An 18,923-nucleotide genomic window follows, 5' to 3' on the forward strand; every position below is an offset into this window, starting at 1 on the left:
CAGCGTTTTAGCTTTGATTTATTTTTGTGACTTCCCTATCTGGGTTGATATCTGGTTGCTCTGTCCTGTATTCTAGGCTTGGGTTGTTATCTGATGTTACTGATCTTCTAACCGGAGGACTCCTTTTAGTATTTCTTGTAATTTTGGTTTGGTTTTTGCAAATTCCCTAAACTTCTGTTTTTCTGGAATTGCCCTAATTTTGCCATCATATTTGAGAGACAGTTTTTCTAGGCATATAATTCTTGGCTTACAGTTTTCTTTCCTTCAAGCTTTATATATGTCATCCCGTTGTCTTCTTGCGTGCATCGTTTCTGCTGAGTAGTCCAAACTTATTCTTATTGACCCCCCCTTTGTAGATGACTTTTTGTTTATCCCTAGATGCTCTTAAAATTCTCTCTTTATCTTTGGTTTTGGCAAGTTTGTTTATAATATGTCTTGGTGACTTTCTTTTGGGATCTACCTTATGTGGGGTTCGATGAGCATCTTGGATAGATACCTTCTCATCTTTCAAGATCTCATAGAAGTTTTCTGCCAACAAACCTTCAACAATTCTCTCTGTATTTTCTGTTATCTCCTCTAGTTCTGGTACTCCAGTCTCTCGTAGATTATTCCTCTTGGTAGAATCGCACATAATTCTTGGTGTTTCTTCATTTTTTTAAGTCCTTTTATCTGATTTTTCCTCAAATAAGTTGGTGTCAAGTGCTTTATCTTCAATCTCACTAATTCTGACTTCCATTGCCTCAGTTCTGCTCCTATGACTTTCCATTGAGTTGTCTAATTCTGAAATTTTATTGTTAATCTTCTGGATTTCTTATTGTTGTCTCTCTATGGATTCTTGCAGCCTGTTAAATTTGTCCTTATGCTCTTCTCTAATCTTCTTAAGTTCCTCTATTGCATGTTCTGTGTTTTGTTTAATGTCCTTCCTAATCTCTTGAAGAGTTCTGTATATTAATATTGTGAATTCTGCCTCTGGTAATTCCAAGAAATTTTCTTACTCCAGAAAATTTCTAGATTCTTTATTTTGGGAGCTTGCTGAAGCCATCATGGTCTGCCTTTTTTTGTGATTTGATATTGACTGTTGTCTCCAAGCCATCAATAAGTTATTATATTTATTTACTTTATGTTTGCTTACTGTGTCCTAGCTCCTTGTTTTGTTTTGTTTAGATATGCCCAAATAAGCTGCTCATGTATGGGCTAGCCCAGTTACCAGCACCCCTGAAGCTCCAATGTCCTGCCTTCAGGTGGCGAGACCAGTCACTAAGTATGTGAGCCCAGGAGTCCACCCACTCCTCCTGTATGGATTCAGCTCAGGTGTCCAGGTAGTCGGCCAACAAGTGTGTGGTGCAGGCTCTCACCTACAGTTGTACACAGGCATGGATGATTGGTGTAGGCACAGGTATCCAGCTGTAGCCAGGGGACACAGGCTGAGCAAGGCAAGGGCCTGACGGCCACCCCTAAGTGTCCAGGAGGAAAGCGTGTCCCTGTTCCTTAGAGCATGTAGCTGGGTGGGTTTTGCAGCTGGACTATGAGCACCCAGTGCTGCTGGCTGTAAGGACTGGAGGGCACCTTTTATTCTTGGGCCCCTGTTGCAGGTAGCTCGGTGGCGTGGGTGGAGCCACCCATCCTCAGGCCCCTGATGTGGGTAGGTGAAGACCTTGCTTAATGGGCAGAGCAGTGTCAAATGTCGCAAACCTGCCACTTCATAGCTGAAACACTTGAAGTTAGACTTCAGTTGTATACCCTGTTGTACTGCAGTAATGAAGGCCTACGCTGTTGAGATGGGCCCACACAAGTCCATGCAGGGGGAAAGGCACTCAGAGTCTGTGGATCCCTTATGCTTGTGCCTAGGCAAGGGAGCTGTGCCTACCCTGCATTCCTGGCTTAGGGGAACCAGATTATTTTTTTCCCCTGTTCATTTGTTTATTCTCCAAGGCCAGGAGAGTGGCTCAGGGCATGTGACGGGTCCTACTTCCAGCCCAGGGGACCTAGCAATTGCTGAAGCTGGTCCCAGACCCAGTGTAGAGCAGGGAGCGCGGAGGTAAATGGGAGAGAGGTTTTTCCCTAAGTGGGGTGTTTTTGATCTGCGCGGTCGGCCAGACACAAGTACTTATCTTTTGCCAGTCGAAGGCAGCTTCTCACTGGTTCTGGATGGCCGAGTAGACTCTCTGCCACTGGGTCTTCCCTGGTGTGGAAAACGCCTCCCGAGCACCGCTGCTTGCCTGCCTCACTGCTGACTCCTGAGCTGATTTGGCCTGAAGGGCTCAGGCTCTTGCCAGGTCAGGTCTGGCAACTCTTCACTGCTTCCGAACCATCTCTCCCTCCCCGAGCCACTCAGTCCAATTCGTCAACTTCACCTTTGATGTTCAGGGCTCCTAGATTGTCATATGTAATTGATTCACTTGTTTTTTCAGGTCTTTGTTATAATAGGGACCACCAGAAGCATCTGACTGCTCTGCCATCTTGGCCCCACCTCCATATAGATGATATTTTAAAAGAGCACAATACTCATGGGTGATATTGTTTATTTTATGAGCCAATCTGTTGTTTATCTGTAAGGTGACTTCCAGATGTGGTTTCAGTATAAAGTTTGAAGGGTGTACCTCAGGGCAATAGTCTTGGGGGTTCCTTTCATCTCTGCCAGTCCAGTAAGTCTGACATTTTTTAAGAATTTGAGTTTTGTTCTACATTTTTCTCCCATTCTGTCCAGGACCATCTATTGTGTCCTTTGTCAGAATGGTCAGTAGTGGCAACCAGGCACCATCTAGTTCTGGTCTCAAGATAGATGAGGCTTGGATTCATGTAGGCTTTTAGTCTATAGACTAATTTCTTCATTGAGTCTTTGTTTTCCTTCTCTTTTGCTCCAGGCAAGTAGACACCAATAATTGTATCTAAGATGGCCACTCACAAGCTTTTATGACCCCAGATGCTACTCACTAAACCAGGATGTAGAACATAAAATTTATAAACTATGTTATGCCAAATGATTGAGCTGTCCCACAAGACTATGGTCCTAAGCCTACAAATCCAGTAAACAAATCTCATGAGGCGTTTGGTTATGTCTAGGAACTATCTGTAACTGTGCCCCCATGTGCTTTATTATATACATATGAATATATATGTAACACATACAAACTTGTATATACATATGCCTAGAGATACAACTATGCATGCATCTGTATATACACACATATACCTTCCTAACCACATATATGCATATATATCTACTTATATAATCACACCCGTATTTTTTGGTTATTACTGATGTTATTGCAAAATTGTGTATGTTATAGCATTTACCAAAAAGTTCCTTATTCTTGTGTACCTTTTAGTGTCATCATTTATCTTGATCAGGTTATGCATACTTCACCCACATTCAATATTTCCTTTCCCATCACCAAAAATAACAAGTGTCTGCTATCTAGAGAGTGATTCTTCCTTCCCTCTCCCATCCCTGATAACCACAAACTAACGTTTTCTGTATGTGTACCTATTCTTGTCTTCTTATAAAAGTATGATCATACAATATTTGTCCTTTTGTGATTGACTTATTTCACTCAACATAATGTCCTCCAGATTCATCCACTTTATATTTTGAGAACTCATCATTACTCTTTATAGCTGCAGAGTATTCCATTTTTGTATGTACCACATTTTGTTGTCCGTTCATTCGTTGATGGGCACTTAGGTTGTTTCCATCTTTCCTTTTCCTAAATTTTATTTATTTTGTTGTTGAGAATATACACAGCAAAACATGCAACAATTCAACAGTTTCTACATGTACAATTTAATGACATTGATTACATTCTTCATGTTGTGCAAGCATTCTCATCCTCTGAGTTGTTCCTCCCTCATTAACATAAACTCACTGTCCCCTGATCTTTCGAGTTGCTGTTGTCAATTTGATCCCATATAGATAGTTCTTAAAAGAGCATAATGCTGGAGAGAGATTCAATATGGCAGCCTAGTCAGATGCACCACGACATCCCTCTACAGCAAAGACCTAAGAAACAAAGTGAAACAGTTACAGCTGACAACCCTGGAACCCCTAGCATCAAATGAAAGGATATAGAATTAGAAAAAGAAACTGAACGACAACAGCGAACAGGGAGAGATACAGAGTAGAGGTGCCCTGCCAGATAGCCTGGCACAGCAGGGCCATTTTGAGACAAAGCCAGAAGTGACCCTGGGTGAGGATCACAGGAAAACAACATCACAGAATTCCCAATAGGAGACAGAGAAACTGTCGACGTACCGAGAGTGAAGCAAAATGTGCAGAACATGAACTGGAGCTAAAGAGGAAAAGTACAGAAAGTAGGATGAGAGCTTCAGAGATCCCAGTGTACACAGAGCAGGAAGGGAGCAAGGACCCAGAGACAGGGCAACTCTCCAGCGGTGGTACCTGACCAGTAGGGCAGGTGGCAAGCACAGAGCAAGAGACGACCCCTCATTTTTTTTCCTCTCTCTTCCTCCCTCCGTGGCCATCTGCCCTGCCCCTCCCCCACTGGATAGAGCAGCTGTGTGATCCCCAGCTGCCTGCCCTTCCTCCACCAGAGAGGGTGCCTGCACAAACCCCAGCCGCCTGCCCCACCCCTCCCCCACCCAGGAGACTGCCTGTATGACCCCTGGCCAACTTCCCCACCCCTTTCCTATCAGAGAGAGCACCTGCATGCCCCAGGTTGTCCTCTGCATTCCCCTCGAAGGATGGAGTGCCTCAGTGCCCCCTGGATGCCCGCCTTGCTCCTTTCCTGTCACCCACTCACCTGGTGAGTGACTGTGAGCATTCCTGTACTGCCAGTTAGCACCCACCCAGTACGCCCTTAGCTGTCTCGCATGTACAGTGAATAGTGACGAGGAGTCAACCTGTCTGCCATTCCCCCATCCAACTGGCAGCAGGAAGTGAATGCCCCTGTGCTGCCAGATGTGCTATCACCAAAGCATGCCTGACCTGCCCACAGTGATAAACAAAACAAAAATATCATAAATAAATAAAAAACCTTAATGCCTCACACAGCAGACAATATCAAATCATATAAAGAAACCAGACAAGAACTCTCAACCAGATAACCAAAATAAAACCAAAAAAAACCAAACCTGTTGCTGATGAGTTGATTCCAACTCACAGCGACCCTATAGGACAGGATGGAACTGCCCTATAGGGTTTACAAGGAGTGGCTGGGGGATTTGAACTGCCAACCTTTCGGTTAGCAGCTGAGCTCTTAACCACTGTGCCACCAGGACTCCAACCAAAATAAAGGGGCAGAAAATCTTTCTGAGGAATAAAAGGTAATGGAAATACCTGATAGGGAATTCAAGTGGCTTATATATAGGGTCCTCACGGAGATCAAAGAAACACAGACAAAACCCTATAGAATTCAGGACAACAATATAAGAACAAAATGGTAAATTAGACTATAGAAACTCATACAAAAACAGCAACTAGAAATCCAGAAGATTAACAATAAAATATCAGAAATAGATAACTTGATGGAAGGGCATAGTAGTAGAACTGAAACAATGGAAGAAAGAGTTAGCGAAACAGAGGACAAATCCCTTGATACCAATTTGTTTGAGGAAGAATCAGAAAAAAGAATGGCAAAAAATAGAGAAAGCCTAAGAGTTATGTGGGACATTATGAAGAGGAATAATTTACATGTGATGGGAATCTCAGAACAGGAGGAGACAAAAAAAGAAAAAAAAAGGGAGAATTTTTGATGATTTGTTGGAAGAAAACTTCCCCAGTATCATGAAAGATGAGAAGATTTCCATCCAAGAAGCTCAAAAAACCCCATACAGGATAGACCCAAAAAGAAAGTCATCAAGACATATCATAATCAAACTTTCAAAGTCCAAAGATAAAGAATTCTGAGAGCAGCTCAGGAAAAACAAAATATCACCTACAAAGGGACTCCAATAAGACTAAGCTCTGATTACTCAGCATGCAGGTAAGAAGGCAATGGGATGACATAGATAAAACCCTGAAAGAAAAGAATTGCCAACTAAGAATCGTATACCCAGCAAAATTGTCTCTCAAATATAATGGCAAAATTAGTAAATCATCAGAGAAACAGAAATTAAGGGAATTTGTAAAAACCAGACCATCCTTACAAGAAATATTAAAGGGAGTCCTTCAGATAGAGAGCCAATGACAGCGGACAACAACCTGAGAGCAAGCCACATCAAGATACCAACCCAGACAGAGAAATCTCAAAAGTAGAATAAAGCTTAAGAAATGAAAACAGGGAACCAGAGATGTCAATCTGAAATCAACAACCACTTCAAAACGAAAATGGGGAACAAATGGTGTAGTTACAGAACTTCCATATGGAGAGGAGGTCAAAGTGATATATAAACATAACAGACTGTTTTAAACATAGAATGATAAAGGTAAACCTCACAGTAACCACAAAGAAAATTAACAAACCTACCCATCAAAATAAAGAAGAAAATCAAAAAGACCCAGAAAACACAAAATTGACAAAAATGAAGAAAATGAAAAGACAATCCATGAACAAAAAGAACTCAGCACGGAAAATTGAGCAGAACAAAGAAACTGTCAACACTACAAAAAAAAGCCTAACGAAAGGACAGCAGTAAGTTCATATCTATCAATAATCACACTGAATGTAAACAGGTTAAATACACAAGTCAAGAGACAGAATGGCAGAATGAGTACAAAAACATAACCTGTCAATATATTGCCTACAAGAAATGCACCTTAGTCACAAAGACAGAAAGAGATTAAAAATCAAAGGATGGGAAAAAATGTATCAAGGAAACAGTAACCAAAAAAGAGCACAGGTGGCAATATTAATCTCTGATAAAATAGAATTTAAATCAAACTCCATTGTAAGAGACAAGGAAGGACATTATATAATGATTAAGGAATCAATCCATCAAGAGAACATAACCATAATAAATACCTATGCACCCATTGACAAAGCTCCAAAATACATAAAACAAACCCTAACCTAATTGAAAAGATAAATAGTTCTACAATGATAGTAGAAGACTTTAACACAGCACTTTCGACAGTGGACAGAACAACTGCAAAGAAACGCAACAAAGATACGGAAGATTTAAATAACACAGTCAACCAACTTGACCTCATAGACATATACAGAGCACCCCACCCAACAGCAGCGCAGTACACATTCTTCTCCAGCACGCGTGGATCATTCTCTAGAATACACCATATCCTATAGGCCACAAAGCAAACCTCAGTAAATTCAAAAATATCAGAGTAATACAAAGCATCTTCTCAAATCACAGTGCTATAAAATTAGAAATCAAGAACAGAAAGAACAAGGAAAAAATCAAATACTTGGAAACTGAACAATGCCATCTTAAGAACCACTAGGTAATAAAAAAAATTAAAAATGAAATTAAAAAACGAGAATAAAAATACAACATACTGAAACCTTTGGAACACAGGAAAAGCAGTGCTCAGAGGCTAATTTACAGCAATAAATGTACACATCAAAAAAGAAGAAAGGGCCAAAATCAAAACTTTAACCCTACAACTTGAACAAATTAGGAAAAAAGCATCAAAAGAAGCCCACAGCCACCAGAAGAAAGGAAATAATAAATATTAGAGTAGAAATAAATGAAACAGAAAACAGAAAAACAGTTGAAACAACAAGACTAGAGCCTGGTTCTTTGAAAGAATCAAAAATATTCTCCCAGTCAGTGGTGTTTCCATCTTTTTGCTTTTGTGAATAAGGCTGCAATGAACATAGGTGTGCATATGTCTATTTGTGTGCCTGATATTAGATCTCTAGGGTATAGACCTAGGAGTGAGATTGCTGGATCATAAGGTATTTCTATTTCTAGATTTTTGAGGAAAGTCCATACCATTCTCCATTGCAGTTGTACCATTTTACAATCCCACCAGCAGTGGATAAAAGTTCCAGTCTTCCCACAACCTCGCCAGCATTTTTTTTTTTTTTTTTTTTTGTTATCAGTGCCGTTTTTTTCAGGGGTGAGATGGGATCTCATTGTAGTTTTGATTTTCATCTCTGCAATAGTTCTAATCCACCAGCTGCTCCTTGGAAACCCAATGGTTTCTGTCCTATAGGGTCACTATGAGTCGGAATCAACTTGACAGCAACAGGTTTGGTTGGTTTGGAATGGCTCATGATTGGGAGCATCTTTTCTTGTGTTCAATTACCACTTGAATGTCCTCTTCGGTGAAGTGTCTGTTTAGGTCCTTTGCCCATTTTGTGATTGGATTTTTTGTCTTTTAGTTTTTGAGTTGTTGAAGTTTTACTGTATATTTTAGAGCGTAAACTCTTATCAGCTATGTTGTTCCCAAAGATTTTTTCCCAGTCTGTCTAAGTTTCTTTGTACTCTTTTGATTAAGTCTTTTGTGAGCATATATATTTAATATTTAGGAGGTCCCAGTTATCTAATTTGTTTTATGTTGTTTGTGCATTTAGAGTTGTGTTTGATAATCTTTTTCTAAAAAAAAATTAGGTTTCATAGTTTTGTCCATATGTTATCTTCCAGAACTTTTTAGTTTTTGCTTTAACATTTAGATCTTAGATCGATTTTGAGGTAATTTTTGTATATCGTGTGAAGTATGGATCCTGTTTCATTTTTCCCAAAGTGGATATCCAGTTTAGCCAGCACCATTTATGAAAGAGACTGTTTCTGACCCATTGAATGGACTTTGACCCCTTATCGAAAATCAGCTTTACTTCTGGGTTCTCAATTCTATTCCATGGTTTATGTGTCTGTCATTGAACCATTACCAGGCTGTTTTGATTATTGTGCCTGTATAGTATGTTTTGGGATTGGGAAGTATGAAGCCTCCTACTTTGTTCTTCTTCAGTATTGCTGTGGCTATTAGGGGCCTCTTCTTTTTCCATATGAAGTTGGTGATTTGTTTTTCCATTTCAGTAAAGAATGTTGTTGGAATTTGATTGGAATTGCATTATGTCTATAGATTGCTTTGGATAGCATTGACATTTACACAGTGTTAAGTCTTCTAATCCAGGAGCATGAAATGTTCTTCCATTTGTGTGGGTCTCTTAGTTTCTTGCAGTGGTGTTTTATAGTTTTCATTGTATAGGTCTTTTACATCCCTGGTTATGTTTATTCCTAAGTGTTTTAGCCTTTTGGGGGCTATTGTAAATGGTATTGTTTCCCTGATTTTCTTTTCAGAGTTCTCTTTGTTAGTGTAAAGGAACTCAACTGATTTTTTGTGTTGATCTTGTACCCTGCTGCTTTGCTGAATCCTTCTATGAGATTCAGCAGCTTTCTTGTGGAATCTCTGGTATTTTCTATGTATAGAATCACATCATCTGCGAATAGAGTTTTACTTCTTCCTTTCCAATTTGAATATCTTTTATTCCCCTTTCTTCTCTTATTGCTCTGGCTAGGACTTCCAGTACAATATTAAAAACAGCAGTTATAATGGGCATCCTTGTCTTGTTCCTGTTCTCAAGGGGAAGGCTCTCAGTTTTTCTTCATTGAGAATAATGTTGGTTGTTGGTTTTGCGTATATGCCCTTAATTATGTTGAGGAACTTCCCTTCTATTCCTATTTTGCTGAGAGTTTTTATCAGGAAAGGGTGTTGCATTTTATCAGATGCCTTTTCTGCATCAGTTGAGAGGATCGTGTGATTCTTTTTCTTCATTTTGTTTATATGGTGAATTGCATTGATTGATTTTCTAATGTCAAACCACCCTTGCATTCCTGGTATGAATTCCACCTGATCATTATGTATAATTTGTTTAATGTTTCGTTGAATTCTGTTCGCTAGAATTTTGTTGACAATTTTGACAATATAGACATGAATCTATATTCGTGAGGGATATTAGTCCATAATTTTCTTTTTTGTGTGTGATGGCTTTACCTGGCTATGTTATGAGGGTGATACTGGCTTCCTAGAATGGGCTTGAGGTGTTCCTTCCTTTTCTGTGTTATGGAAAAGTTTGAGTAGAATTGGTATCAACTCTTCTCTGAATGTTTTTAAAATTCCCCAGTGAAACCATCTGGGCCAGGGCTTTTTTTTGGATGGGATTTTTTTTTAATGACATCTTCAATCTCCTCTTTCATTATGGGTCTGTTTAAGTTTCCTACCTCTATTTAGTTAGTTTATGTAGGTAGTGTGTTTCTAGAAATTTGTCCATTTCTTCTAGGGTTTCGAATTTTTGGAGTACAGTTTTTCACAGTTTTCTGTTATAATCCTCTTTATCTTAGTTGAATCTGTTGTAATGTCTCCAATTTAATTTATTTTGGGTTGCATCTTCTCTCTTTTTTTTTTTTTTTTTGTTAGTTTGGACAGTGTTTTGTCGGTTTTATTGATCCCATCAAAGGAACAGCTTCTAGTCTTGTTGATCCTTCTATTCTTTTTCCACTTTCTATTTCATTTATTTCTGCTCTGATCTTTATTACTTCCTTTCTTCTGGTAGATTTGATCTTCTCTTGCTCTTCCGTTTCTGTTTGTTCAAACTGTCAGGTTAAGTTATTGAATTTTGGACCTTTCTTCTTTTTTAGTATATGTTTATAGCTATAAATTTCCCTCTGAGCACTGCTTTTGCTGCATCCCAAAGGTTTTGGTATGTTGTGTTTTCATTCTCATTTGATTCTAAGTGTTTTTTTTTTTTATTTCACTTCTGATTTCTTTTATAGCTCAATAGTTTGTTTTGTAATCTGGTATTAATTTCCATTTATTTAATTTATTTTCCTTATTTTTCCTGTTATCGACTTCTAGTTTCACACTGTTATGGTGAGAGAAGATACTTTGTGTAATTTCATTCTTTCTCAATTTATTGATGCTTGCTTTGTGGGCTAAAATATGGTCTATCCTGGAGAATGTTCCATGTATGTTGGATAAGAATGTGTATTATGCTGCTGTTGGGTAGTGTGTTCTATATATGTCTCTGAGGCCCAGTGGTTAATAGTGTTATGTAGATCTTCTGTATCTTTATCGGTTTTCTTTTTATTGTTCTGTCCATCGTTAAAAGTAGTGTGTTAAAATCTCCTACTATTATTTTAAATCTGTCTGTTTCTCTTTTCAATTCTGTTAGTTTATTTTATAAAATTTGAGGCTGTGGCATTGTATGCATAAATATTAATAATTGTTATATCTTCTTGATGAATTGATCCTTTAATCATTATATAATGTTCTTCTTTGTCTCTTATGCATTTTGACTTAAGGTTTATTTTGTCAGATATTAATACTGCAACTCCTTCTCTCTTTTGGTTACTGTTTGCTTGATATATTTTTTTCCATCCTTTGATTTTTAATGTATTTATGTCTTTGTGTCTAAGGTGTGTCTCTTGTAGACAACGTATTGATGAGTCATGTTTTTGTATGCATTCTGCCACTCTACCTCTTGACTGATGCATTTAATCCATTTAAATTCAGCGTGATTATCGATAGGTAAGAATTTACTGCTGCCATTTTTATACTTTTTTTGTGAGAGGGCGTGGTGTTAACGGTTTCTTTGTTCCGCTTAATTTTCTGTGCTGAGTTCTTTTGTATGTGGATTTTCTTTTCCTTTCATTTGTTATGGTCATTTTTATATTTACTGAGTTTTTTAATTTTCTTCTTTATTTTTGTGAGTAGATTTATTAATTTTATTTGTGGTTACCCTAAAGTTTACATTTATCATCCTAGATTTAAAAGTCTTATATCTTGAAATCACCTTGATTTCCTTTCCATATAGAAGTTCTATAAGTACACCATTCATTCCCCCTTTTGCTTTGAAGGTGTCATCATTTACAACTTAATATCTCTGGTTCCCTGTGATCAATTTTGTAGCTTTATTTTTCTTTGGTGAACTCTTTTTCAGGCTTTATATCTAGGCGATGTTGTCGTGTGTCTTCACCTCAGGTTGTTGTCTGATGTCATTGGTTTTCTATCCAAAGGACTCCCTTTAATATTTCTTGTAGGGCTGGTCTGGTGGTTACAAATTCCCTTAATTTCTTCTTATCTGCAAATGTCCTAGTTTTTCCCTCATTTTTGAAAGACAATTTTGCTGGATGTATGATTATCAGTTGTCAGTTCTTTTCGTTCAGGGCTTTGTATATGTCATCCCATTTCCTTCTTGCTTGCATGGTTTCTGACAGGAAATCAGGGTTCAGTCTTATTGAGGCTCCTTGTAAGTGATATTTTGCTTTTCACGAGCTGCTGTCAAAATTATTTCTTTGCCTTTGGTTCTGGAAATTTTGATTATGTTATGTCTTGGTGAATTTATTTTTGGTTCTATCCTGTGTGGGGTTCATTGAGTTTCTTGGATGTAAATCTTCTCATCTTTCATTATATTTGGGAAGTTTTCTGCCATGACATCTTTAAAAATTCTCTCTGTATTCTTTTTCCTCTATCCCCCTTCTGGGATTCCTAATATGCATATACTACTCCTCTTGACGGTGTCCTGCATAACCCTTAGGCTTTCTTCTTTTTTCTTCAGTCTTTTTTCTGATGATTGCTCAAACAAATTAGTATGAAGGGATTTGTCCTCTATTTTTCTGATTCTTCCATTGTTCCAATTCTACTTCTGTGTCCTTCCATTGAATTATCTATTTCTAATATTTTATTGTTAATCTTCTGAATTTCTAGTTGTTATTTTTTATGGTTTCTATTTCTCTGTTGAGTTTGTCATTTTGTTCTTGTATTATTTTCCTGAATTATTCTAGGTTTTTGTTTGTGTTTTCCTTGATCTCTTTGAGGACCCTATATTAGTCTTTTGAATTCCTTGTCAGGTAGTTCTATTACAAGCTCTTCCTGAGAAAGTTTTCCATCCCTTTGTTTTGCTTGTTTGCTTGAGCTTCTTATCCTGTTTCTTCATAGGATTTGTATTTAACTGCTGTCTTCAAAGCATTAAGGTTCTATTTTATTTGTTTATACATTTCTTTATTTAACTATGTTTGTCTTTTTTGTATTGTTTTGCTTTTGCTTCAGTGTATCTGGAGCTTAGCTTTTTTCCTTTCTCTTTAAATTGTCTGCCTTCTTTTGTATTTGTATTTGTTTTAATTGATCGTGCTTTGTAGTATTAGTCTATGTATGACTATGATGCTGCTGGTTGGTTGGGAGTAATTTTCTCTCACCGGTGGGTATGATGATTGCATTCACACAGGAATCCTCTGTTGCTGGGTGCACATGTCCTCCCTTGTATGATTTCATGGAGGTGTGCAAGCAGGACCCCTCCCAGTTGTGGGGCTCTAGGTGTTAGGTGATCAGGACCTCTCCACAGCTCTTCTGGGGCTGTATGGTCCTTCCACATTGGCATGTGCTGTTAGCATGGCCTCTGGAGAGCAAGATGAGTCATCTTTGCAGATGCAGAGATGCAGTACCACTCTAATGGGTGAGACAGGTCATCTGTTTAGTTATGGATTGGTGTCCTAGTGAGAGGGGGAAGGTAGAGGGCCTTTGCATATGCTCAGATAGCCTGAGGGAATAGGTAGAGCATGGGAGGGGTACCTGTTGGGCAGGTCACCAGGGGCACCTCGCCTCGCCTCACCTTGCAGGCTGGGTGGGGTGCACAGTGTGCTTGGGAAGGGCAGGACAGCAGTGAGTGGGGAGAGCTACCTGAGTGTCTTGCCTTGCAGGCCAGGTGGGGCATATGGTGGACTCAGCCCAGTAAGAGGTGTGGTAGGCAGTTCTCTGGGGTTCCTCATTGCACACACAGGTCAAGTGAGTGGAGCATAGGCATCTCCAGGGCTCCTTTCCATACGGCCAGGTGGCAGGAGCTGTGGGTATGTCTCTGGGACTCCTCTCCACATGGGCCAGATGGGGGAGGAGGGGTGAGCATGTCAAGCATTGGGTGAGTCACTGAAGGTGCATCACCAAACAGGCTATAGAGGCGGGGTGGTTGGGGGGAGGCTGCTTAAATCGAAGGGGAAGGGGAATCGGCATGAGGCTGGTCACAGGGGAAACTTTTGATTATTACTCTGCTGTTTCGCTATTCAATGGATGTCTCCCACCCAAATGGACATGCACCATTGCTGATGGGAAGTCCTATCACCAGTTTTGATGTCCTCCTTTTCTCTGCGCCTGCCAGGGACTAGGAAGCTCCCACCCACCTTCCTTCACTCTTCCTTGTCCCTCTACAGAATCACACTCCCTGTCTTATCAGTCCCCTGTCCTGAGACTCCAATGACTTGATCTGTGCCACTTTGCTCCAGTGGCACTTCCCTGTGTTTCCTTGCCTTCAAAGCTATGGGACTCCCTCGTGTCTCCTTCTTGGAGACCCAGCACATGACCTGACTACCTTGTTTCTTTCTAGGTTTATTCACTCAATATCTCTGACTCCAGCTGTGTTTTCTGTGAAGTTGCCTTCCTGGGCTCCTTGCCAAGAGATGTTGTTTGCTGCTGTCTCAAAATGGCCATGCTGTGCTGGGCCAGCTAGCCAGACATTGATTCTCTGATAATCCCCACCTTCTTGCTGATTTCGTTCTGTCTGTCCAGTCGGTGCTCAGTCCACTTCTTCAACTTCCCTTTGATGTTCAGGGATCCAGAGTCATTATTTGTATCTGTTTCAATTGGTTTCTCGAGTCTTTGTTGTAGGGGAACATTAAGATGCATCTATCTAAGCCATCGTCTTCTTCCTGTTTCCCTCAAGTCTTTATTAATAAAATATACAACATAAAACCGAGAATCAATTCTGTGATAACACTTGAGATAGATTTAGCTTATTGCATGCACCCAGCATTGTTGGGCACTCTGTATGTCTCTGCTAATTGACCTAATGACCTTGGAAAGTAATCTTTGCTTTATTCTCATTGATAAAGTTAGAGTAGGACACTGATGGTTGGAGATTAGGGAACTCCCCTTAGCAGGACCTGGTGTGACACCCAGACCCAGGCCTTGCCCCTCTCCATCATGGAAACACAGTCTGGGCAGGTGAGAGGTGACGAGGCCCAGGAGGAGCCTTGCCCACCTGAGAGACTCAGGGAACTTTCAGACCTTGGAGCCCAGGGTTGATGCAGTACAGGCATTCAGCCACAGGTATTGGAAGGGTTACTGATGAAGTAGAGTAACAGCACCCAGTGACAATTTCTGCAGGGCTTCCCCTTTCACACCCACACTCCCAGAGCAGCAGACTTGTCTCTCAGATTTCCTGATAATTCCCTGCCTCCCCCAGCCTGCCCTCAGGACTGGTCTGCAGTCCTTTCATTCAGCAAGTGCTGCCAGGGCTGTGATAGATGGTAGCCAAGACAGACAGTGTCCCCAGTGTCTTGCCATCTATTTCATAGTGAGGGGATTGGACAGTAAGCATGCAAACATGCAGGCCAGGCTTTAGACCAGGATGAAAGCTGTGAAGAAAATTTAAAAAGGCACAAGTTCAGCTTTACACAGAAAGAATGGATCCCTCTTACCCCCAGTAATGCTGAGAACTGGCAAATTTGGGGAGATGAGAGAGAGTGGGCTTGGAATGGATTGAGTTGTTTCAACTAAAGAAGCCAGAATTTGGATGACTGTGAGGGGGAGCATCTGTTTTGGGGGAACATCTGTGAGGAGGGAAGGGCACCTGTATGGGAGTGGGTGGAAAGGGCTTCTGCAGGGAAGGGAAGGATGGAGTTGGATGGGCAGGTGGCTCCAAGATCGTCTTCCCCAAGATAAAGCAAAGAGGAACCAAATTATCGTGTTTTTTTCTGTTTACAGTACTTTATCTATTTTTAAGTACTGTCTTAGTTTCTTAGTGCTGCTACAACAGAAATACCCCAAATGAGTGGCTTTAACAAGCATAAACTTATCTTCTCACAGTTTAAGAGGCTAGAAGTCAGAATTCAATGCACTGGCTCTAGAGGAAGACTTTCTCTGTCTGCTCTGGGGGAAAGTCCTTGTCTCAGCTTCTGGAGCATTCTTCTTGGCATTCCTTGAAGATCTCTGTGTGCCATCTATCTTTTCCTCATTTATGCTTGCTTCTGTGCCTAATCTGCACCTTTTCCATCTCAAAAGTGATTGGTTTAAGGCAATGCTATACTGATACGACCTCATTAACGTAACAAAGAAAACTGTACTCCCAAAAGGAATTACATTCACAGGCACAGGGTTAGGATTCCAACACATATTTTGGGGGGACATAATTCAGTCCATAACAAATACTTTCTCATCCTTTACCTTTCTGTAACTTTGTGAAGTAGGAATTATTCCAAGTAACATATTGGCTGGGAAACTGAGAATCAGGAAGTTAAATAGCATACCTTTTTCTCTTTGGGTGATTTATGCCCAAGTATACCCTGCCTCCTGGGCTCTCCACTAGATGTCCCGCACACTGGGAGAGTCTCTCTCTCTCTCTCCCTCTCTCTGTCTCTCTGTCACACACAAACACACACACACACACCTGGCTCTTCTTCTGGCCTTGCTTACCTTGGCACTGAGGACACCATGCTCAGTGAAGAGGCTGGACCCTGGGTGTTGCTCTGGACTCCGATCCCTCTGGCCCCCCTTGCAGCTGAAGGCACCCTTGCAGTCCTCCAGTCCTCAGCACTCTGAACACACCTGACCTCCTGAGGCCTCCAGGGGTTGTGGTCGTGCTTGTTGGTTGCTGTTGCCCATCATTTGGAGCTGGTTTGTGAAATGGCCGGGAGCCTAGCTAGTGGGTGAGGTACACGCTGCAGCTCACTCCAACCCTCGGGCTCCAGTCTCCACTCTGGCTTCAGCCTGCTTACCCCTCCCTGCTGTCTAGTTCTCCTTCAGCCCCCCTCCACAACCCCACATGTTGAATATTGCTGGGAGCAGCACTCCCATGGGCGGCTGTGAGGGCCTGTGCTGCCCACGCACCCAGGTGCAGGTGTTTCCTCACTGTACCTGCAGGCCCCTGTCATTCTCAAGGGTAGTCAGGGAGAGGAGCAGCAGCCCTGGCTGCAGGCCCAGTCGGGGTGGGAGTGAAAAATTGGCAGAGGGGTTTTGATGGCCTCCCACATGCACCTGAGTCCCCACTCTCCAAAGGACCACTTATTTACTGTCTGTAACCAAGAGTAACCTCCCTTTTCTCCGATGGCAGGTGACGGAGGAAGTTCACCGGCTGCTGAAAGGGTGCAGCTACCAGTTCATGTGCCGGGGAAAAGTCAGCGTCAAGGGCAAAGGTGAGATGTTGACATACTTCCTAGAGGGAAGGACTGATGGAAGTGGCTCCCAAACCAGGTCTTTAAACATGGAGCAGAAAATGTGTCCTTATAGAAAAGCTGGCCTCCAGACCAGACTGGCCACCAGCTGCCCCCCAGTGCCCACTGTGACTGGCTTCTCAGTCCAAGCGGGGCTGGGGGCTCTGCAGGGCACAGGGCCCCCCTCACAGCCCACTCTCCAGTACCTCCCTCCAGAGCAGCTGTGAAGGAGGCTTAGCATGTCCACGCCGCCAGGCTGGGGGCCTCTTCCAGGGCACACAGAGCGGGAGCTTGGCCCAGGACCAGCCCGACCAGTAGGCTGCTCAGAGCACAACTGGGCTAGGAAAGGAGTGTTTGACCTGTGTGGTCCAAGGGCCAGGATGCTCACAGAAGCAGCATCTCCATGACTGTGAGGGAGGAGGTGCTAGACCTGTGCAAGCACGCACACACGCTCTCCTGCCTCTGCGCAGACAGGAAGCTTTGGTAGGAACTGCATCTATTTAGTCTTCTCCTTTGGCAGCCGAGGGGAGCGTTGTCTCTCACTAGTAGGCCTGCTGAGTTTGGCCAAGTTAGTGGTGGCCATAGGGACTCCAGGACACCCACCAGAGTGATAGCAAGAGCCTGGGAGGTTTGGCCAGTCGGCTGGAGAGATGTGTACAAGGCACCTACTGCAGATGTGCCCAAGATGGAGCCCTGTCCACAGAGCCAAGGCTGCGCCCCAGGAACTGGGCCATCGGCTCAGCTGGCCCAGCAGGACTGGAGTCCCTGACACACGACACATAGCGGACCGGGACAGGCCTGGAGTGCTGAGAGGTCCTGCTCTTACTGCTGGGATACTGGTGGTCACAGGCCTTCTCTCTGAGGCCAGCTCTGGAACGCCCGGAGGGCTTGCAGGCACACTCGCCTAGGCGCTATCCACTCAGGAGTTTGTCCTGCCGTGCATCGTTCATCACCCCCTCCCACAGCACTTGGCTCCTGTAAACCTGAAAGTCCCCTTCTACACGACAGTCAGTGCTCGATTAGCGCCACTTCTCTTTTCGGGGTGGGGGAGGGTTGGGTTCCTATAAGTTTAACAGAACAAGGCTTTGTTTATCTGGAGAACAAGCGAGCCTCACCACATGGGAAAGTTTGTTTGATAGAACATGTTGTTTCTCGGGCAAAACCAGCCCTCCAGGGCCTGGTATTCCAGAGGTAGCTAGTTGTCATAAGTCCAGGCATCACAGCTCCAGTTTGAGGCTGGAGGACAGGAACGTTCCTTTCCAGGGGACGTGAGTGACTGTAGGTCATGCTGATGAAATCTGAGTCTCCAACCTGGCATCCTCATGGATCATACTGGGAATGAACCCTGAAGATGTCAGGTGTGCTGTGGAGGGAAGATGGGCCAGGGAGGGCCTATAGGGAGGGATGGCAGAAGTAGCCAGGCCAAGGGGTCCAACTGAACAGACAGGTCAGACCTGAATCCCAGGGAGGAAAGATTCCAGGTCAGAGGCTGAGCGTGCAGAGGCCCACAGCTCTGAAGCTGAGCCAGAGAGATGTTGCTGGGCTGACTGAGCCCACCTCTGGTCAGCTAGAAGGCTGGGGTGATCCCAGAGTCCCTCTCCTCACCGCTCCCAAAGGCTTCACACCTTCCTGGAGGCTCCAGCTTCCAGGATTGGGCAGAGGACATTGTAGACGTCCCCCCTGGAGCATAGACCTGTGCATCAGACTTGTTCTGGCCTGGCCTTCTGGTTGGGGAGGGCCATGGTGGTCTCCCCGACTGCTCAGTGGTGTACAGGTCTGTTAGCCACTGCATTCCCATGCAGGAGGGTCAAACCCAGGCCTCCGTGGTGTTTGGCTAAGAGCGGGGTTGGGAAGGAGAGGAGACT

At 42.6% G+C, this 18,923-nt stretch overlaps 1 protein-coding gene across 1 annotated transcript in view; it reads left to right on the forward strand.

The window, feature by feature from the left end:
- Nucleotides 1-17,285, forward strand: part of ADCY1 (adenylate cyclase 1) — a 250,518-nt gene extending 233,233 nt beyond the window's left edge. Inside the window, exon 20 of the mRNA XM_004386117.2 lies at nt 16,959-17,285. Coding sequence (XP_004386174.2) covers nt 16,959-17,285 — 327 coding nt within the window. The remainder of the gene's footprint in view (nt 1-16,958) is intronic.
- The last annotated feature ends 1,638 nt before the right edge of the window (nt 17,286-18,923 follow it).

The sequence above is a fragment of the Trichechus manatus genome, unplaced genomic scaffold (assembly GCF_000243295.1).
Source record: "Trichechus manatus latirostris isolate Lorelei unplaced genomic scaffold, TriManLat1.0 scaffold00155, whole genome shotgun sequence".
Classification (NCBI taxonomy): Eukaryota; Metazoa; Chordata; class Mammalia; order Sirenia; family Trichechidae; genus Trichechus; species Trichechus manatus.